At 34.3% G+C, this 23,135-nt stretch overlaps 1 protein-coding gene across 1 annotated transcript in view; it reads left to right on the plus strand.

Annotated features, from left to right (window-relative positions):
- SCFD1 (sec1 family domain containing 1) overlaps window positions 1-23,135 on the plus strand; it is a 49,839-nt gene that overhangs the window by 19,800 nt on the left and 6,904 nt on the right. The window contains exons 11-21 of the mRNA XM_054275406.1: window positions 426-565; window positions 1,614-1,704; window positions 2,061-2,134; window positions 2,682-2,763; window positions 9,632-9,728; window positions 12,982-13,052; window positions 13,970-14,049; window positions 14,596-14,658; window positions 15,616-15,691; window positions 17,880-17,933; window positions 22,314-22,366. Of these exons, the coding sequence (XP_054131381.1) occupies window positions 426-565; window positions 1,614-1,704; window positions 2,061-2,134; window positions 2,682-2,763; window positions 9,632-9,728; window positions 12,982-13,052; window positions 13,970-14,049; window positions 14,596-14,658; window positions 15,616-15,691; window positions 17,880-17,933; window positions 22,314-22,366 (881 nt within the window). The remainder of the gene's footprint in view (window positions 1-425; window positions 566-1,613; window positions 1,705-2,060; window positions 2,135-2,681; window positions 2,764-9,631; window positions 9,729-12,981; window positions 13,053-13,969; window positions 14,050-14,595; window positions 14,659-15,615; window positions 15,692-17,879; window positions 17,934-22,313; window positions 22,367-23,135) is intronic.

Genomic DNA, 23,135 nt, shown 5'->3' on the forward strand with positions numbered 1-23,135 from the left:
AACAGATTTAGAAACACTTTTTGTCTGCAGCATAGATACTTTTCTACTTCGAAGTTTTGGGGAGTTGCTAGAGCACAGTCCTTGCTAAATAACTCATTTTCTATGCAGAAAACACTGTTCAAAGTTCAGTGTCAGAAGAGTGCTTGCATATGAGATAATCAAATGTCTTTGCATAACATTCATTGCCTTGTTTAGTATTGAACTGATCACAGTTCAGGAACTGTGAGTAATTTTAAAGTCCCTGTATTGCTGTTATTATTATCTAGTTAACTAGTAAACTGTTTCCTGACTTCTTATGAAGTTCTGATAAATAACTGTGTTTATATTTTTTTAGAAAATATTCTAGAAAATATTTTGTTGAGTATAAAAGACTGAATAAACAATTAAATTGTCAAATATTTACATAAGATTCTTCTTTATTGTAGGATTTCCATTTGAATAGAGTTAACTTGGAAGAATCAGCAGGAACAGAAAGCACTCCAGCAGGTGCAAGACCTAAGAAAAAAAATAAGAAGTCCTATGATTTAACTACATCTGATAAATTCTGGCAAAAGCATAAGGGCAGGTAAGCTGTAAAGGTATACAGTTTATATTAATTTAGTCAATATAAACTCTAAGTATTCTTCATATATGGCAGTTCTGTTTTAAGCTTCTTTGAAAATCTTTTCTAGCTTGCAGGCTTTTCTTTTTAAGTTGGATTGGGTCTGGCTGAGATGAACTTCATTCCCCTCAGCAGCCCTCACAGTGCTGTGCTTTGCATTGGTGACTGGAAAGGTGTCAATAACACACCAGTGTTTTGGCTACTGCTGGGCAGTGCTCCCACAGCATCAGCACTGTCTCCCCAACATTCCTCCCCACCAGCAGGCTGAGGGTGGGCAAGGTCTTCAGAGGGGGCATAGCCAGGACAGCTCACCCAAAGTGACCAAAGAGATACTCCATACCTTTCCATACCATACTGTACCATCCATTCCATTCCACTGTTCAGCAGTAAAAGCCAAGAGAAAGGAGAAGTGTGCAGTGTTCAATGGGATTTTTTAAAATGTTTTTCTTCTGGAGCAGCTGCTCTGCCTACTGAAGCTCTGCTTCCTGGGAAATGGCCAGGCATCATCTGTTGGTGGGAAGTAGAGAATAAAACCTTTCATTTTCCTTTGCTTTCACACATAAGCTTTCCTTTTTTCAACCACCTGTATCTTGACCCATGACTTTGGGGTTTTTTCCACCTTGCTTTCTCCCCTGTCTTGCTGAGGAGAGAAGTGATAGAGTCACTTGGTGAGCAATTGGCATGCAACCAGGGTCAAACCACCACATAAGGAATGATCTTTGCCAGTATTCATTGTCCATGATAACTGTTATTTCTTTGTTACAGAGCTCAAATTGTTCTTACCAAAACTACATAAAATTATTGAAAGCAGTGAATATATCTTAGAAAGTTAAAGTAAACCTACAGTAAGAAAGTTAAAGTAAATCTACATTATATCAAGATGTCATTATTTTCACTGATTTGATTCTGCTGCATGATTTATGTATTGTTATTTCCAAAAAGGTTTTTATTGTCTGGTTCTAGTATTTCAGTTTGTTGATTTAACTGAGCTTAATGCAGACTATTGCATTAGTCCTTTTCCAGAGGTGGCCGAGTCTGTTCAGCAAGAACTGGAATCTTACAGAGCCCAAGAAGATGAAGTCAAAAGACTTAAAAGTATCATGGTAAGTTTTATCACCTGTATGTGTTTTATGTAATAAAACACATAATAGGGCTTGTAGAGAAGCCTAGCCCACCCATGTCGTCCCATGGACAAAAATTCAAATTGCATGCTGAATTTTAGGCATGATATGATCTTTAAAATAGGACTATAAGTACCATATTTCATGAGAAGTTTCCATTTCTTGTTCATTGGTGTTGCAATTATATAACTTCCATACTAACTGAACAACACAATCCAGACATTAATACCATTATGAGAAAATAGATTCTAAATGTACTGACTTTATCTGCATGTATGATATTTGTATTTATTATGACTATTTTTATTCCTCTTTTCAAACCTTTCCTCAAAACCCAGGGCATTGAAGGGGAGGATGAAGGAGCAATAAGTATGCTTTCAGATAATACAGCTAAGCTAACTTCAGCTGTCAGGTAAGTAGTCAATAATGCATTATTGTTGTTTAATTATCTGTGAACCATTTCTATTTTTTTTGTTATTGTACTTTTAGTATTCTTTGAAATAAATATCTTTAAATGGAGGCTGTTCAGCTCTATAATATTTTTAAATGCTTTATAATTCTGATAAAGTTAAATGCAGTGTCCTAAACCAGTGCTTGCATATGTAACTTCCACAATGTGTTTGACTTTGGAGTCTTTTCTCAGCAAAGACAAATAATCTAAGTGCATGATAGATTTGCTTGCACTCTTCCACCAAAATCCCCAACCTCTGCATTCTTTCATTAAAAAAAAATAGTGAAATCCTGTTCTTCAGGTATCATTATGAGAATCATTACATCAATATGTTGTCATTTTTTAGTTCCAACCCTATTCTGTAATTTTAGATTTTAATAGCTTTTAAAGGTCCTTTCCAACCCAGACTTTTCTATTATTCCATAAATGTTTTAGTGCCTACTGTATATAGTGCACAATTCCACTAACAGTGCAAATCAGCAGGTTAGTTTGTATTTAATCTCTTCAGCTCTCTTCCAGAACTTCTGGAAAAGAAGAGGCTCATTGATCTTCATACAAATGTTGCAACAGCCGTTTTGGAGCACATAAAGGTACAATTGCTCTCTAACTTGAGTTTTCTGTCAGTAGTACTCCTTAACTTTAGGGATATATTTGAGGCAGTGAAGATAAAAAAATGAGCCTTCTCAATGGTACTACTCTTTCAGAATTCACTGTGTAGCATTACTTAGTGTTGAAGGGTGAGAGAGAATGAATTCTGAATGCCTCTGCATGGAAAGCAAAGAACACCAGTTATTTTCTTATCAGAATTTACTAGTATAGTCTCTTTTTTTTAATGGTGGCCACAAGTGTTGGGTTGAAGTGTTTAAAAAAATAAGTTTATGATGGTAGTGTTTTGTTTATTTTAGAGATGTATCATGGCAATTCATGACTTCAGTCTAAGCAATCTTCTGTTCTGTATGTGTTTGTCAGAAGGGCACTGTTGACTGCTCACCAGCAAAACTGATACCCAGAGATGTGGCAATAATGATGCAACTTACTGAAGTGGTCTTTCCAGCAGGGTCTGTGTTAGATGTCTTCTGCACAATTTAAGAACTTCACAAGGGAGTTTGTCTTTCCTGTTTTAAGTCTGCTGCCTTTGTCAGAGACCTTGCAGAGGGATTCATGTCAAGTGAAGGCCCTGGTTACTGCCAGGATAACTTGGAAAATGGATTTGTTTTCACAGCAAGAAAACAGAAATTGTAGATGAGGCTTTCAGAAACGCTGAAATTCTTTTCAGTTTTGGAAGGTGTTTCAAACACCAAGTCTCACTGAAAATCAGTAATTAGAGAGTTTTACCCCAAGCTACTTAAAATTCTTGGAAGGCAATGTGTTTTGAAGCTAGCTTTAACATTTGTAAAGAATGTAAGATCTGTCCTCAGTTATTATTGCTACTGATTTTTTTAAGTACTCCATATGAATAAAGGATTAATTCTGCAATTAAATTGATAAATTCATTTGCAAATTTATAAAGTTGGAGAAGAGGTAAGGGCCTGCACTTAGGTCATTACTGTAGGGGCTACTATATGGGCTTTTACACTATTAGATATGTCAATTTTCATATCTGACAATTTAAAAGCAGTACTTTAATACCACTGAAAAAAATTGAAGTCAACAATATCAATATTTTGATCCCTTGACTCCAAATTCACTTTTCCAGGAAAGATACTGGCATGATAATGGCAGGCCTAGAGCAGTAGTATTTTATATATGATTTGTTGGTTGGAAAACAAGTTTCAGAGCAAGATGTAGAATGGCAGTAACATCAGTTTGGCTTTCCAGTATCCTATTGGCAGTGACCTGGAGTCAGATGCATTAAATGATAGCAACACACTTGATTACCTAGAGGTGGAAGGAATTGCCTTATCTGGGCATTCAAGCAATCTGGCTTACTGCTCTGATAGGGAAGATGCTATTAGGGAGTGCCCTAGGAGTGGTGATCCATTCCTCCACCATTCTTAATTCTGGTACTGCAAAGTGCTCAGGCTCTTTACCTTCCTATTGTATAAATGTCAAAGAAAATTGTGAGACAAATGGCCATGCAGTTTCTTCAATATATTGATATGTACATCTCCATCATCTTTTCTCTTGGTTTAAAAAGCATCAGTTCATCTCCAGATATTTAGGAAACTGTCTTAAACTAATGCAGATGGATGCATTTTTTCTATTGATATTTGCTTATGGTAAAGCTTTTTAACTGAATCAATGTAAAGTTTATTCCAGCTGCTTTCTCCTGACCATTTTCTCCTCTCTTTTCACCCTCCAGTGGTAGAAAAAGTATCTTTCAATCTTGAGTTGTGGAATTTTAGTAGACAGGACATTATGCTACCTAATGGATTCCTCAAAAATACTCTCAAAAAGGACAGTGTCTCATCCAGTACTTTTAAAAGAAATTCTGATGAGACATTGACTCTGTGAATAAGAGGATTTATACACAGTTACATAATGAAATCAGATAAGGATAAGGCTGATTCTTTTTTGCAAGTAAGTGCTAAGGTCATGAGGAGCTAGTGGGGCGCCATGCTCTTCTTCAGGTTACTGTATTTTCACTTCTAAAATAATCAAGAAATGCATTCACTTTAAAATAGACTATTTGCATTATCCATTATGGGATTTTACTATATTAATTATTTGAGCATTTTTCATCACTATATGTATAAGGTTCTATGCAAAGAATGCAACAAGACCTGCTTTGGATATACTAAATGAACTAAATTTTTCTTGTGGTTATACTTTAATGTTCAGTTTACAGCTGCTTTCCACATTCTCTTGGATCATTTTCTAAGACACAGCAAGAGGAAACCAGAAATTAATCACATACTTACGGGTCCTGGCAGTTTTTTGGCTTAAGATTTAGTGAAATAATGGAAAGTATGCATCACTTTTTCATGAAACTAACCATCAAGTATTTATTGTCAGTGCTTAGAACAAATACATCCTTGTTTTGCATTTATTGGTTTTTTCCTCTGCTGAAGCTGGTGACTGAAGGTCTGGACCCAATAGATAACAGATTTAGAGCTAGAGTTGCCTATGTAGCTGCTTTAAAGTTTCAAGTAATGCATATCTTTGCATGTCATTATAATATTAGTAGAATTACTGATGTATGTTAAATCATAAATATAAAAAGATGCACACATATACTTTTGTAAAATGGTGGTTGGGGGGTAGATTAGATAATCTCTTGCTAGAATTCTACAGATGTGAATTTAAGTGGCAGGTTTTTATATGTATTGTTAAATTATTTGTATAAATTTATATGTATTATTAAATTACTTGTATTTGGCTTAGGTTATTTTTAAAATTCCTACATGGTTTTATTATGTATCTCTATTTCTGCTTGATCTCAAGGTTTGATACTTTGAATGATCTCTTAATTGGGATCCCCTTAATTGGGATTGACAATAGCCTTTCAACTTTTCAAATTCATATTTTTAAAGGAATTCCACTATTTTAAGTAAGGTTACATTTTGGTCTTACACCCTGTGAAATGGTATGTGTTTGTGAAATATGTACATCATAGTGGGCCAGGCTGTTTTCTGTAGTTCAGAACTGATAATTCATTAACCTTCTAGTAACAACACCTTTTTCTGAGCTCAGTTACAGTGACCTTCCAGTCATCATTCTATGCAGTTCAGTGAAAAGGAATTGGCTGTGTCAACCACTCCCAGCCTTCTTGCAGAGTTTCTCTTCCTCTCCATAGCAGCACACTATGATTACCTGACCAACCTCCCTCATTCTGGAGGCAGTTATTTCTGGTCTTTCTCTGTCAACATCTTTAAAAAGGATCTCAGATAGTTTCTTAGAAAATGTCTTCTCTCTTCTGCATATTCTCTCTCTCTAAAATTAAGAACTTTTGTAGTGTAAAGAGGATAGAAGAGCTTCCAGCAAGTCTCTACAAAAATTACCCTCTAAGAGATTTTAATGGGTCCTGCCTCCACTTACTTGCTTTAAAAAGAATTGTGTTCATTTTGGAGTACAGTGCTCAAGTAGACTTTCCCATGCACTTCAGTAATTTTCCCTAAAATAAGTTTTGGCTTACGAACAGCCTATTTCTAAAGATGATAAGTTGAAAACTTTCACAAATATATTTTTTTAAAAACCAAGCTGAAGTGTGGCACTTTAACTGCAATGTAGGATCCTGTTTCTGAAAGGGCAGCCAGAGCCAGAAAGGTCTCTTGAATGAGATTGGTGTGGAACAAGATGTCATAATAGAAAGTCAAGAGCAGGAGGCAGAAAAGGAATAACTGTAAAAGCAAATGCATCTTTATTTTATTATTTTCTATTATTATTGATTTTCTTCACATTGCTTGCCAGTTTGGCACCCATAAGAGCATATTCTTTGCTGTGTTTTTTATTGAATCTACAGGATTGTTTAGCTCCTATTCCCCAGCTTTTTCTCTTGGCATGCCTGTGAGTTTGCCATTGAGTGAGCAAAATTGTACTTATTTAAATTAAATGGGACATCTGCTTCTTATCAGCACCTCTTAGACAAGTTGGCTCTTCGAGAACTGTCTCATTGATGTGGCATATCTGGGATATCTATCAAAAGGTAACTAGTAGTGTTTAAGGCTATTCAGTAACCATATGAAATTTGATTAGGTGTCCATCCAATTCCTAGCAAACCAGTATCAGAAAAATATTGCCCTAATTAGATCTTTGCTAGTAACTTTCATTAGTTATCTAATGAAGAAGCAGCTGAATAGGCTTACCACGTTGATCCATCCCTTTAGTTTATCACGTCAGACAGACGTGTAAACTCAAAAGTTTTACATTGCTGCTTACCTCTGATGTCCCTATTGTGGATGGAAAAATTAGTGGATAGGAAAAAAAACATGGACCTGAAGTTTTGGGATTTTCAGTTGGGGGGTTTTCCCCCAAAGAGTGCTGAGTTCACACTTCAGAAGTAATTCTGCAAAATTTTTGAAGGGAGTGAGTGTACATGTATCATTAATGTTTCAGTTTAGGCTCAAAGTATAGCCCATATATGCAAACAGTGAATTTTCTTTGCTGCTGGTAATCTGTTTTGTTCAGCAGCCATAGTCAAACAGTCATAAAGTTGCACATGGCTGAGAAGAATTTTACCTAGGCTGTGCTCCAAGTAAGTTAACAATTGTCAGTCTGTTCTTAAAATTGAAATTGATGTTTGAATTACGAAATTTTATTTAGAAGTTGATCTGTAAACAAATACAGAGAATCAGTGAATCTTTTTATGTTGTACATTTTTACATGCCATCTGAATAAATTTCTCGTAAACAGATCACCAGCTAAGATAATATGGGCTTTGCCAAATTCAACAGTAATATATTTAACTTTATAAGATCAAGTTTCCACATTTAAAGACAATCCCTTTTTTATTGGATGCCTTTTGTCGGGGAAAAATATTTTAAACTTAAAAACATTGAATTTAGCCTCACATAACAAGATACTGATGTAGATGAAATACAAAGAGCAAGTGAATGTAATGGAAATACTTAAAAATTTGTATTAGTTTCTTTGCAATTGCTTTATGTCTATAGAGAGATTTAAGGAAACTGTAACGCAGAAAATCTCCAAGGCGCTCTAGAATTGAGGTCTCACATGGTTTACCAGATACCAAATTGCATGTGATGTAAGGTCTTGGAAAAAGGCTGGTAGCTGGGTTCTAGTCAGACTTCATACTGCTCTTTAACATAAACTCAAGGTAAATATAGCTTGAAAGAAGCTCTAGTCCTTTTTTTTTCCCTCATTTCATGCATCCTCTATGTAGTCATAGTCATAGAAGACATTCTTCTGCCCCTAAAAGTAGCAGGGGTCATCTCTGAGTGCTCTTCATGGTAATTTACTTTATAAGCTATAATTGCAAGCATCCACAAAAACTTTAAGTTGTTGCTTTGCAAGTAAATGCTCTTCTCAAGGAGTTCAGTAAGTGGCAACTGAGGAATTGAAGCTTTGTATAGCTACCTGCATCATAAGCTAATCACCATATGCTTTCAATATAAAAATATTCGTGTAATTCATATCTTTTTTACTTTGCTTTCTCTTCTCTAGCTCTTTTTTTGAGGAACTTACAGTACTCAGAAGGTGAAATATCCTGATAGCCTTACACTAGAGAAATACCTTTTTTTTTTAGAGAGGTGGTAAAATAACTTTTTTGAAATTAATTTCTTATTTGTGATCTCAGGCATAATTTTAGTAGAATTCAGAAATATGTGAAAACCAGACCCAGACTTCTAAAGTTTTTATGTCCTGTCATTAGAACTACTACTGCACTGAATAAAATATGCCATAGCAGTTTTAAATGCTTTGGCATTATGAGGCAAAATTTCTCAAATCATTTAATCCAAGAAAAGCAAGGTGACTCTTGCTCTCTCTGGCAATATCATTTCAGTCTCACAGCAGCAATGGTGTGGACCTGACACACTTCCAAAGCAGCAAGATGGAGATCCACTCTGCCAATCTCCTGTTGGAGCCAATACATGGCTGAATGTGTTCAAACATCAGGATTTAGTTAGTTACCACATACTAAGGTTTTGTAAGCTGAGCAGCTCTAACATTGGTTGTGATGCTACATTTTAATGTTCAAACACACATAATGATCTGCATTGTAAAGGAATGTTTTAAAATAAGTTCTGGAGTGCATTTTTCTATTTTTAGCTTGTAAGATCATGATCAATAAGGGCAGAGCTTGTCTGTTTGTGCAGATTTGCTGCAATGCAGTCATTACTTGCATGGCCATGTGATGTCTTCCATAAAGCTTTTGCCTCAATAATTTTGTGTAGTCCCTGTGCCATCCTCCCCAAAAAGGATTTTCACAACATCTAGATGTGTCATTGTATAATGAGAGACTTCTTTTCCAGTGTCAGCAAGATAATCTAATTATAAACTTCTCCATCTTGGTGTGAGTGAATTATGGCAAGCCTTTGATCTGAGGTAGAATTTCCGTACCAGCCCAAGCTGGCAGTTGCCAACGTTTCTTCGGGATGATGCCTTAGTGTATAAAGGAATTTCCCATATTTATCTGCATTGAATAATTGTCATGTGGTCTAGGGGCCTGGAAGTTCAGAATAAACTGGACATAATATTCACTTGACCATTATTTTTTCCTTTTACAACATAGCAATGTGTATGATGGCATGTAGTTTTCAGCTGTTGCAAAGCCATACTTGAAAACAAAGCTTCTCTTCCAGTTCAATATTCACAGCAGACACCCCTTGCTTAACTTGCTTTTTCACTTTTTAATATGATAATTAAATACACATCAACTTTCTGAGAGTTAATAAAAGCATATTATAATACAAGCATTAGTTACTTTTACTGATAATGTATTTAAAAATAAAATTTTTAAAACTGTATTTTTAACTTAAACTGCATCCTTCTGGAAAGAGAAAATAAATATTCTTTCACAATTTTAAGATGTTAACCCTAACACTTACTCTTAAACAGAGTCGAAAGCTGGATGTGTATTTTGAATATGAGGAAAAAATAATGAGCAAATCCACTCTGGATAAATCTCTTCTGGACATGATTTCTGACCCAGATGGTGAGTACTTTAAATCTGAACTTGGTATAAAATTTGTTAAGCTATCCAATAAATCTATACCTGCTTGGATTTCAGGGTTGGTAAAGAGCACCCTGTGCAAGATTTTTAACAAAAGCAGCTTTTGATTGATTTTCAGTAGCAGTCTAGAGAGTTTAATGCTTCAGTTGAGTAATATCCAAAATATTAGCTACTTCTGCAGCTCTACTAAAATCCTATCCTAACCCCTTATTTTTGAAGGTCAATATATTTTAGTTTTTGTGCTTTTGCAGTATTTAGTAGTGTAGCATGGCATTCTGTGGTCTGAACAATACTAATTCTTTAAAATCCTCCTGCATGTTTTATAACATATACATACCTCACAAGCACAATGAAAACATCATAGAATTTGACCAGATCAAGGGACTGTAATGTAGGTAGCTCCTGCTTGTGTGAGGAAAGAGATGAATGGGACAAGTGGAGAGAGGAGACACAAGGTGTAAATTGGCCAGTTCACTGGACTCACCTGAAGCTTTGCACATGTTGACTCAGCTGTGCCATGTCTGTTTTGATCATGTAAGAACACGAGCAATGCATCCCAGCTTCTGTGTCAGAGAGGGGTCAGACATACCAGAGCATTGCACACCAGGGGTACTCGGGTTCTCTGTTTGCAGGAGTCACTGGGGGTCTTCCTCTGAATGGCTGACCCAAATGACTTCTCAGCTTTTTGTACTATTCCAGCATCAATTCTTCTTTCAATCTGTCACAGCCTGATGTGTGTCAAAACACTCTGACAGATTTCAGTATGATCTGATACCAGCTGCCTGGAAAAAAATAACGTGCAGAGCAAAATTGTAAAACTTAAATTAGGATCTCTGACTTGTCTGCATACTGGCAATTATGTTGGCAGACCTCAAGCATTTAGAGACCCAGGGTTCCTGCTTTTTTTCCAGTGTGCTTTTCAAGAAAACGTTTTGTTACTGCATGATTTTGTGTGTAGTCTTACAGCTACATGCTGAGCTTAATGCCTGCTTGGAGTTTGTATAATGATTCATATTTGTAGAAAGAATATATATACATCCTGCTGACATTCTGCAAAAATCTTTTAATAGTGTCCATGCTGTATAATCAAAGGGCAGTAGGAGAAATAGTGCACAGTTGGTAGAAATCTGAGCTAAAATTTTAAGATCTCATAATAGGTCAAGTCTAGAAACTAATAAGCTTTCAGAAAATCTAATGTCAGACATCAGTCTGTAATTCAGTACATATATTCATTTTTTATTTGAAGCTAATAAGAATATGTATAATCTGTACTTTTATTAAGCATCAATACAATTACTTCTTACTTGAATCCACATTTTTATGCCTTTTTACAGTTCATTGTAGAACAAATTGTTTTCCAAGCCTGATGTATCTTACCAACATTCCTATTGGCAAGGTTCCTGGGTTTTTATACAAGACAAGGATTAGATTCATAAGCTAGAGTTTTTCTTCATAAGCTAAGTATTCATAAGCTAGGTTTTCACAGTATTATGTTGGCATTTTATATTCATTGTCTAGGTTTAAGTTTATGTAAGAAAAAGATTTGAGTTAAACCATGGTGATTATTTCCAGGCATGCTGTCTTGTTAAACTGTCCAGCCTCATATTGTGTGATTCACTGAGAAATACCATCAAAAAACATTTTTAAGGAATAATACATCAAGTCTTTCAATGCTTCTGGTGGATTATTTATTGGCATAATGTGTGGGGATATTTGTCTTGTGGACAATGGGATCTGCAGAGCTCTTGATGAAAGCACTTAGATGTGACCACTTAACAGCTGCAGGCTTCAGCCTCCATTTGTTACTGTGTTGTGTTCATCTACCACTCTGTTGGCTCTTACCAGCTGCCTCCCACTTTAGTGGGTATTACCATACCCTGGAGTAGGGATAAAATGGAAGCTACGGGCTGCCTGCAGATTTTTCAACTGAGTATAAAAGTGGTCCATTCTAGTTGTGCCAAGTTAGGTTTTCTTCAGAATGTTGAGCAGTTTGCCTCTCTGTGTTGTCACAGATCGTAGTCTAGAAAAAAGTAGTGAATATTTGACAGGCAACTGACCTGAGTCTTACAGCTGTTTATCACAGCTTTTTTTGCCCAAGTGAATTCCAGGTGGATCTGTACCTTGAAAGCTGGCTTTTGGTATTGATAATACAAAGTTTCTTCAGTTCTTGATCTTCTAACTTACTGATATTTGGTAAAGGTTAGTAAAACCTACTTTGAGAAGATCGAACAAAGTCATAAATGCTCATTATGACAGTGCTTACTCTTAACTTCTGCCAGACTAAATATATGCTCGCTTATAAATAAAAGTTGCAGATTAGGTCAGATGGTCTCCTGCTGACATAATCCACATTCCATAGTAGGGGAAAACAGCCCAAAACAAACAATACAGAAAAAGAAAAACAGGAAAAAAAGTCATTTTCTTACCCACAAGTACAAGAAAGTGCAGTCTTATAAAATATTGTACTGAAAGTATCAGGCTTTTATAATGAATTGTAATTTGAAATGTTTGTTTTGAGAAGTTGTTCTTCTGAAAACTTCATTTGAAATTATTGTTTTTACTCACCGTGATTCTCATCTAGAAAAATAAAAAAGATAGTCTTCAAAATCTGATGTAATAATTTATAGTCTAAGTAATGGCTACATCAACCTTTTGATCTCTAGATATAAATTTTGATTGCATATGAATAATGCTTCCCAAGAATGGGAAGTGTTTTTCTCCAACAAAAGAGGATTTAGGAGGTCAAATCCTTTCTGAAGGCAAATTGGAAGTTCACGGGTTTTTTTCCTGACCAGAGGTTCATATAAGTGCTTTTGTAGTCCTCAGGTATTTCAGTACAGTGAACCATAGAGCTGTGTAAGCAAGTTGTAGAGCTAAAAAATAATATGCTGTGGCTTTTACTTCTATGATTTTTCTTTAGTCTGCTTTTTCATGGACCAACTTCCAGATAACATTTGCAATCTCCACATAAAATAAGTCGTAATTTCTCTACACAATTTTTTTAGTATGTTATTTGAAGAATAATATTTACTACAGACAAAAGGTGGAAGTGTAAAACTTGCAGAAAGAATAAGCACATCTAACCCAACTCTTAATAAAATTGTCTGCCATTATACACATGGTTATCAATAACATTTATTGTCATATACATATGTATGTCTGCTGAAGAGCAGTTAATGTAGTAGCATAGTTACAATTGTAGTTTATAATTCTTTTTTTTTCTGTCTTTCTGCAGCAGGAACTCCTGAAGACAAAATGCGATTATTTCTCATCTATTACATAAGCTCAACTCAGGCACCTTCAGAGGTACCTACGTTCTTTACAGCTTCCAACACCAGATTCTACCACAAAGGATTTTCATTTCAGCACTAAGCAGATATTTCTGTGTCTTTGTAAAGGGAAGTATGAAATGCTCAGGAAATTATAAAAATTTAGTAAGACAAAAATAATAAGACAAAATAAATTTTGTCTTATTGCCAGGAAATCTGCTCACAAAGCTTTAGCCACCATTACAAAGAATATGAATGACTAGTAAGAAGGAATATTACATTGTGATATATTTAGATCAGAGTTACTGCAAGACACATCTTAGCATGCTTTCTATTACTCTGCTCCACTACTCAAAGAAGTAGGTAAAGCAAAACAAAAATATGACTCATTTCACTTCATCTTCATATATTCAAGAATGATTGAGTCAGTTGACTAGCAAGAGAATGAAGGAGAAATGCATCTGCCAATATCTGAGTAATTCAGGAAACAATTTCTTCTTATTTCTTTTGAACTTAGGATGATTGATTTCAAGGAAAATTCTTACACTATAGAAACATTATCTGATGCAAAAAATGTTTTGGTTAGGCAAATAAAAAGTATTTGTATTAATGTATATTAGCTCCTCTTTGTTTATTTTTTACTGTTTTGACATTGTATAGAAACCAGCATTCTGTTGATGCTAGTATAAATATTGTTCCATATCTGAAAGTGCACAGGATTTAATTCCACAAATACTGTTCATTTTAATGGGATCTGCTCATGGCAAATTTAATTTCAAGTCGCATTTCTGTACTTGGTAGGAAATGGGAGTAAGATTCATAATTAATTTTTAAGTTGGGCCAATGCTATAACTTTGCACTACTTACTTAATATTTAGATAAGGATATCTTGTCTTTGTACATGGAGTTAAGAGTAGCTTCAACCTTTTATAATTCTCCACTGTATGATTTCAGATTGACTTGGAGCAGTATAAAAAAGCATTGATGGATGCAGGTTGTAATCTCACTCCTTTGAACTACATAAAACAATGGAAGTAAGTAAATTCTTTTTTCTTCTGTATGAGGCTAACTGGTTAATATAGAACCTAGCATTGTATTCAGGAATTATGTGTTATTTCTCTTAAATTGTAAATTATCCTTAAATATTCATTTGGTGTAAGTTTTTACTGTTACTGTTCTGGTAATACATGCAAATCTTAATTTAAAACTAAGCTCCAGTAGTGCCAGAACGCTATAGAACATGACATGCCCTTAATGATCCAGGATAGAAACAACTTACTGAATTAATTGAAAAGTTGTGTTAGTTCAAACCTCAAAGTTTTTTTTAGTTCGTACCAGGGAGTAATGTTGGTACACATGGTATTGTAGTTTTACATGGCATTTAAATGAAATACTTGTCTTTAACTATAGAATCTAATTCCTATTGTATTTGTAGGCAAGAGGGATGCATATAATAAATAGTTACTTCCTGAAAGAGTTCAAAATGCAGAAGTTTTTTCACTTTCAGATGACTAGAGTGGAACATTCTACAGAAGTATGTGCCTTAGATAAATATTTGATTTCTATCCCTGCTTTCACAGAGCTTTCACTAAGATGGCTTCAGCTCCAACCAGCTATGGAAACGCTACACCTAAACCTTTGGGGTATGCTTTTGATTAATTTTTTGTAAGCCTTTGGGTTCTTTTATCCTATTTCAGTAGTGCTGAAAGTGTGGTTAGCATTCTACAAGGCCCAGAACAAAACATCTCCCTATTTGTAAAATTTTTAATTACAGACAATTACAAGCACTCATCTCCCCTTAACAGCATAGTACATGAAGGGAGGAAAATAAAAGGATCTGGGACTAAATTCACAAACGATCTTAATGCAGTGCCCTCTGCACCTGCACATTCAATGCACTCTCACAGGAGAGGAATTCAGCAGCAGGAACTGGATCTGTGACAGCTATCACTTTGAGCCCTAAGTAGTCAGTGGCAGAAGATAAAAACAGCCCTGTATAGTCAAAATAATTTCTCTCTTGGGTTTGGAGACTGTCAGGGGTGCAAGGACACTCTGGAGTGTCCTGGACTGGGTATCTGACTTGTTGAAAGGTGTAGTTATTTATTTCAAGACACAAGGAAAAAAATTACTGTGCTGAAGTTACATATATGCAGTAAGGATATAGGAGTAGGATCTTCCCATTCTTCAGAGGATTTCAGTCCTCATTACCAGCCTTACTTTCAGGAATGCCCTGTCCCTGTTGTAAGGAATCTTGGCATAGTATGGTTAGAGAGGATTCTGGTGCTGTTTCTCTTGGGAAAATGCTCTTTGGGTTGTTGAACACGCTCAGCCTCTCTGTTAACCCTGGTCATTGGGTGTAGAACAAACTGTTCAGTGGATTAAATCCAAAGCTCCCATTGATAGGTGAGGATCTGTCTGGTAGATTACTAGTGTATTCCCATACATGTGATTGCCATGTGATTTGAAGAATATATTTTATGACAAACTGAATTACTTGGTAATTAGGTCCTATTGATTTCATTGGGAATTGGATGTCAGTATAAAGCTTAAGAATACAAATTAAAAAGAACTCATACATCATCTTCATTTTGTTTTTTCAGTCTGTTTTCACGTGTTATGAATACAGGATCACAGTTTGTAATGGAAGGAGTGAAGAACTTGGTACTGAAGCAACAAGTAAGTTTAAAAAATAATTAGAAAGTCTATCATGAGTACTGTGAACATTTGGAAAAACAAATTTCAGTACCTTTGTCATATTAATAAAAATTCATTGTGCAGTGAAAAAAGTAAACATAAATCTCTGCTTATGGATAGATCTTGTAACTTCCTTTGTAACTTTGTAACTTCCAGATTTCAAATAAATAAGGAATAATTCACATTTTGTTTGAAGACCTCTTTGTAGCAATTAAGACTGATTTCAGGATTATAAAAAAAATCATCTGTGGAGTACTCAAAGTAGACTAGCCCTTCATAAACAAAAAAATATAACTATCCGTATCTTTACTTAGAACTACATGCATTAAGTTAATCTATTTCAGAGTGATTAAAAGGCTGAAAGTGTTAGTTCTCTGTTTACTTAACAATTCAAAACATTTCCTTTTTCCCATGTGAGTGTAATGTACAGCAACTATAATCTTGTAATGTGCATGAAAATACAAATATGTTTATAATGACGTGACCACCTTCAAATATTCACTTGACTTTGTAAAATATTTCTGAGCATAACTTGCATGAAATATACATCCTCCCAAAGAAAACAAATAACAACAACAGCACAAAAAAAAGAAACTGGTTATATAACTTGTAGCTGGAATGTTGAATTGTGGTTCCCAGAAACCTCCTTCTCTACAGAGGATACATTATTTTCCCGATATGTAATTTCATCAGATGGCAATAAATAAATATTTATTTACGGTTTAAAATCTTAATTCTGTAGTATTTTCAGATCAAGATTTCTGGAAAAAAGATCATTCATCATATTATAATTCAGTTGAAGAGTCAGAATTCAAATTAGAAATACAACATATTAGAACTAAATAAAATGAAATCTTAACTAAAGGTTTATCCTTTTGACCTACTTAATCATATCATTGTCATTGTTTCTTTATTCAGCCTGTTATACACATAATTTATACATGAAAGGTATCAGATATCACAGAAAAGTTTAAAATTGGGGTCTCAGGTTTGTAGGGCAGTTAATGAAGTTAATTTTGCAGGAATTTCACTATGACTAGAATGATAAGCTGCATTGCAGAGTTACAACTCAGTGGTATATCCTGATATATGATTGAGGAGCATTTAAATATGCAGCTTGCCTGTGTGTTATATTTTATAGAAAATTCTTCAGATAAACCATTACATATAATAATAGAAAACAAGTATAGTCTCCAGGAGACTTCCTCCTCTCCTTGCAGTAAACATTTTGTAATTTCTTTAAATGTGTGGCTTTAAAGAGTTAATATTATTCTGTACAAAATGGCTTGCCTTGTTTTGCCTTCTGAGGGAGCAAAAAGCCAATTTGCTTTGTTTTCAGCTTGTGCCTTTCTGGCTTTTAATTTCTTCTCCAGGTATTTTAGGCTAGCAAGATGAGAAGCCTTTCTTCCTCGTATTTGTAAGCCTAATGTAGGTCTGTGGTATTTCTGTTAAAGTTAACTTTTTATTTTTCCTTCAGTAATTCAGGGATTCACATCAATTTTCCAGTGTAATAGGTAGCTCATCCTTTGGAATGTCCTCTTTTGATACATTCTGTCAACAAGACTCATTTCCAATCTTGTTGCTATGTAAACTCACCCTCGGTTTATTATAACTGAAGTAGTTTAACTCCTTAATATTCCGATCTTTTTTCCAGCTGACATTTCCTGTGTTAAACAAGGAACAGTAATCTTGAATTTCACCTCAGTTTATTCCTTTGCAGGTCATCCAAAAATTTGTTGCCAGGGTTGCTTTTTTTACCCATTTCTTTGACAACATTAGTTCTTTTTTAGAATCACACAATTATCAGCATCAGCTTTAAAATTCTTTCCTTAACTGCAACGTATTTTTTAATAAGAATTCATATTTGATCACATCTGCGTATGTTGGTAATACCTAAATACAGCTGTGTTCCTGTCTTCACACCTTTTTTGCACTTTATGTCTTATCTTTATCCCCCAGCTATATGCACCTCAGATGTTTGCATTTTTTTACAGAAAAGTAATTTAGGTGATATTTGATATTTAAGCTTAACCTTAACAAAGCATAAGAGGAAACTGTTTAAAATAGTATTTCAGATGCTCTATAAACTCTTCCATAAGTAATGATGTGCCTGGGAATAGTTCTGAGTAAGCTTTTCAGCATTCCATCAGTTTCACATTATGTTTTACAGAATCTGCCAGTCACACGTATTTTGGACAACCTTATGGAGATGAAGTCAAACCCTGTGAGTACAATTGCCTTCCTATAGAGAGAGGTGGAGCAAATGAAATCTTGAGTCTGTGCTATGTCATATGCGAAAGCTAATTTTTTTCATGATAGAAAAAATCCAATCATGCTGTATTTCAAGAATAGCACCATTTTCATAACTATTTAGTAAGACCTCTTCCATTATAATAGTCTAAACAATGACAATTTATCGTGTCTCATTGGACCTAATATTTTTTAGATTTTTCCTATTCTGAGCTTCTATTACACTTGTGTTATACTAAGCTTCTGTTGCTCCTAAATTTCTACATTAAGCTGTAGACTAAAATTTTCTTTGCAACAAAGTGTTTGTTTTTTAAAAGAGCACAATTTTAGAAGTGAAATATTTAGAGAGAGTTGTATTAGGGAAAATTACATCTCCCATATCTTTAAACTTTGTAGAGGAAAATATTTTACTACTGAGTCAGTCATTCTTCTTACAAGCAGAGGTGGTTTTTGTCAGAAAATTCCTCTTCTTGCCTTGTTTCTGTGAAAATTTACTCAGATATTTTAAATTTAAATGTTAAATTTAAATGTTAAAAATGTTTTAATTGCTTGTGTGTTAGCTACCCAGTCAAGGCATTTGCTAGAACTTACAACTAAAAGTAGGCCTGGTTAGTAGATTCAAAACATTCTTCTTAGTCCACTTTCACCTGCATGTATTAACTTTATGTACAGAGAGAAAAATAATGGTAAAATATGAAAATTATCAATGTGCAAGTAATCCTTTCTTTCCTTAAACTGTATTTCATAGATGGTATATGTTGTGATTCTTAGCTAATCTCTAAGATAATTTGCTTTCTCTTAACAAACAAAGGAACTGACACTGTTTCCAGAGTTAGTGGATTGTTGTTCCTGTTTGGAAGACTTGGAAAGGATGTACAGGGCTAACTTTATTTAGTCAACCAGCAGAGGTCACCCAGAACACTTACCATAGAAAGCTGAAATTAAAACTGTAGAGAACTTACAAGAAGGTGAAAAATTAAACCTTTTTTTTTTTTTAAATAAACATTAGCTTCTTTAGGCTACAAGTTTAGGAGTTGATTGAGAAAAGTTTGCAAGTCATATGAGGTTTCTTTTCTGACTTGATTTTTTCACATTTACTTAGTAGAAAACAGCTACCAGCACTTTGATAATTTGGAGATAACATTGATTTTCTCATTTAAAAAATCAGCATTTGGGCCAATCTGTCAGTCAGCAGCTTCCTGCTCCACTGCCATGGCAGACACTGATACTCATGGCACAAAACAGGGAGTCCCACTTTTCAAGTCATAGGAGACCAGGCAATCCCTAAAGGCTGATTCTCCTAACCTGCAGGAAAACTGACAGCAAGTTTGGAGTAAGTTTGAGCTCAAGGAAGCAAGCCAGAGAGTCATTGTGGAATGTGTTTAGACTTGCTGTACTATCAACAGAAGTGAAATTGTATCTGGAAAAGGTCAATGTGTGGAAATACACCATTGTGGCTTCTGTTCATCTTCTGATGTGTGGGATCATTTTCTGTTTCCCAGAATAGAAAACTACTGCACTGCAGGCAAAACACAAAGGGAGAGAAAAAAGTTCAAGATTTTATTTTTTTACAACACAGAAATACTCCTTTATAATTGAAGAAATCATATTAACCACAGTAATCCGTGTATGAAATGTACATACTGATAAAAGGTGTAATGCAAAATTAGAGCAGATTATTGAGAAGTAAAGTAATTATATACAATGAATGGAAATAATTTATTTTCTAGATATTAACTGCAACAATAAAGGAAATATATTAAATGTGCATACAAGTTGTACCACAAACATTCAATATATATTATTGTCAGTTGAAATCTTCAACCTATTTAGAATGATATCCTGTGCAAAACTCTGTGGGGTTGTCTGTAAATCACTTTATGTGTTGCTTGTCTCTGCTGTTTCTTTTTTTCTCTCTGGCAAGGACAAATAAGCCCATGCCACCCATGCTTTTCAAGTTTTTCAGAAGCAAGAACAGCTAGAACAGATTTTATGGGCCATAAGATCTAAGTTAAGTTACTATCTTGTAACTTTTTAAATTTTTCTAGATTGTTTAACTATAGCTACACCTTTTCTTGAAAAACATCTTCAGAAACATTCCTTGATGACCTTAAAAGTAATCAGTTACTTGTGAGTATTTTAAATAATAATATTTATTGTTAAAAGCACACTTTTAGGCCATGTCTTTTAAGGTCCTATTTTAATAAAGGAATGTTGTGTTCGTAAAACTAAAACATAGTTGCTTTAAATAGAGGTTGATTAAAACATTGAATCTTCATAAACAAACAAAAGTATACACAACTTTTAATTCATATCTGTGAAATTGACCATGATTTACTATAGAGTTATGGAGATCCTTCTAAGGATCTTCTGGAAAATTATTTGATTATTGAGTGGGGAAAATATTTGAAAAGTGAACCTTTACAAAGTGGTTAAGCCTCTGTCAATACAGTGTGTACATTTGTATTGACTTAAGTAGATAGCTCTTATTTGTGATATTTATTAATGAAACTGTATTTTGGTTAATACTGTCCCTTTCAGCAGATATGGTACCTTTCAGACTTAGGATATACCTTTCATGCATTACAAAGAAAAATTCTAATCCAAATTGGTCCTGTTAGCTTCTGCAGGAAAAAAATACAGACTGCAAATCAAAGACATTTCCATGGATCTTTTTCCATTTTATTTGAAATATTGAAAACTAAGTTTATACATTCAGAAGTATTTATTTTCTTCTGGAATTGCTTAGGGAAGTCACAAATTCAGTTGTATGTAAGGAAAGTGCTATACACTTGTTTTTCTTGGCAGACTTGCTATATGTTAAAGAAAATAAAATCGACTACGCTTTCTTTTCCCTGAACCCTCAGCACTGATTTCAGCAGGAATAGTGTATTTAAACAGCAACAATGGAAAATCCCTAGGTTATCAAATTTCTATTGCTTTACTACTCTCTGTGTGTCTACTTACACAAGCCCACAGTGAAAAAAAACACAGCAGTAAAACATTCAGGAGTAAATGTTTGTTATATGTTTATTAACTCTGATTTTTAGTTCTGTCATTAATCTGTAATTCCCTCTAATAAGCAAAGAAAGTTAAACTCTTTATCCCAGGTAAAGGTTTCTCAAATACCTCTCAGTTTTAGTCTATCAATATCTGTCCATTCCCAGCTCTCTTTACCCCAGAGTCACTATACCACCTTTAGGTATGAAGCTGCAAAATCATGAATGCTGGCAGACTCCAGCAGTTGAAATTCCCAGTGGAGCATATAAAAGCATTTTACAGAGATTCAGTGGGAAATTAGATCTAAATTATTTTCTTTTTAAAAGCCAAGCTGCAGGATTATTTTATATAATTACATAAAAGTTTGTAATATCAAATAGATTTATTTTGTGTGTGTGTAACCACCGCATGTATATTAAATACTTTTTTATATTAGAGGTAGTTATGCTATGTGAGTTCTAGTAAATTCCCCACATAATTTGTCTACTACTCAAGAAGTATTTTTTCTGCTCTACAGAATCAGCAGAATTCAGAGGTTTTTGCATGTAAGCACACAGATAAATTGTAGTTCTGCATGCAGTTTATCAACAAACTAAACTTAACAGTACCTGGATGAAAATGTAGTATAGAAACAGGAGAAAGCCAAGAAGTTGTCAGAAGGAGTTACTAAGAAGTCCTGTTTTTCATCCATAATAATTGGCAAAAATCCTGCTTGTTGCCAATAAAAATATTGGAAGTGCCTCAGTGTTCTGTGTGAAGAAATTTTTTTTCTGTAGTTTAGAGAGTCAAACTTTTCAAATTTTGTGGAACTCATTTCTTCTTCAAGAGCTTAATTTTGGTTTAATAGTAGTCATAAATCATGACATGAGAAGGATAAGTTACATACCAGTAGCAGATTTTGATCTGTTTTGTCCTTAGCACTCATTGCCACAAAAGTGTTTTGTTTTATAATGTTAAATCAATAGCAGATCTCCGTAACCTGGAAAATGTTCGTGTTTGTTACTAACCATCAGTGTTCCTCTAAAGCTGGTAACAATTTTTCTTTCTGCATGCTGTCTTTCTGTTGAGATTCATTATGCAACCAGTATATTTTTTGGAAAGTGTGTGGTAGTCAATTTTAGATGAACCAGAAATAAAAAGCTCAATAGCACCCTTCATAGCTTCTCACTATTGTTTATTCTGTACTGGTTCAGTTATATACAAACTTTTTAAATACTAGTAGACACCACAATTAATGTTGAATGATGTGATGGGAAATGATACTGGTTTGAACAATGTTTAATGTCATAGATACAAGCAAAAATTCATTAGCCAAAATTCCAGTCTTTTGAGATAAAAACATACTTTTTAATAGGAGACAGATGACTATCGGTACTTTGACCCCAAGATGCTGCGAGGCAGTGACAGGTGAGTTTTGCTCCTTTCCTTTTACTCCATGAAAAGACTAACTTAAGAAATCTGTTTTATTTTGCTTGCTGACTATAAGTAATTATTTTGATCATTAATTCTAAGTCAAGACAGTTGGTCTTGAAGGAATTTACAAGTGGGAACTTGGATCGATCAGATAAATTTTTATAACACTGCAAAAAAAATCTAAAAAATAAGTGCTAACGTGTACATTAGTCACAGGAATGTGCATTAATATTTAGCAATAATAAGTGTTGGGGTTTTTCACACTTGTACTGCTTGGTTTTTTAGAAACTTTGTGAGTTTTCACTGTTAAATAGTCATTGGATAGTGCACCAAAATTTCCTTGTCACTTTTTAAACAGTTACAATTCTGATTTTAATACAACCCTTCTTTAGTAATTTGTTACTAAGTTCGAAAAAAAAATTAAATTTTACTGCATTTATTTTTGTTTAGGTAGGTGCACATTTTATGTTCATGTGTATATGAAGGGAGGCTTGGATATAGTTTATTTTGCCAGTAAAAGAGAGGAAGAGGAGTTACGTCAGAAGTTTATAAATCTTAATTTTTGCTTTGTATCTTTAACTCATAATTGTCTGATAGTCTCACCTAATCTAATATCCTGGCAACAGAGAAGGTACCTAATTTTGATATTCTTTCTAACAATAGCTGTCATTGAACCTGTGGGAAAACAATAATCTCATTTGGTTGCACCACTTTATTACAGGATCAGTGTGGATAAAGTAGATTCAGGCTTGGTTTTAGTTAT

Source organism: Melozone crissalis, unplaced genomic scaffold (assembly GCF_028551555.1).
Source record: "Melozone crissalis strain CALT ecotype California unplaced genomic scaffold, PUWL_Pcris_2 ptg000018l_1, whole genome shotgun sequence".
In the NCBI taxonomy this organism is placed as follows: domain Eukaryota; kingdom Metazoa; phylum Chordata; class Aves; order Passeriformes; family Passerellidae; genus Melozone; species Melozone crissalis.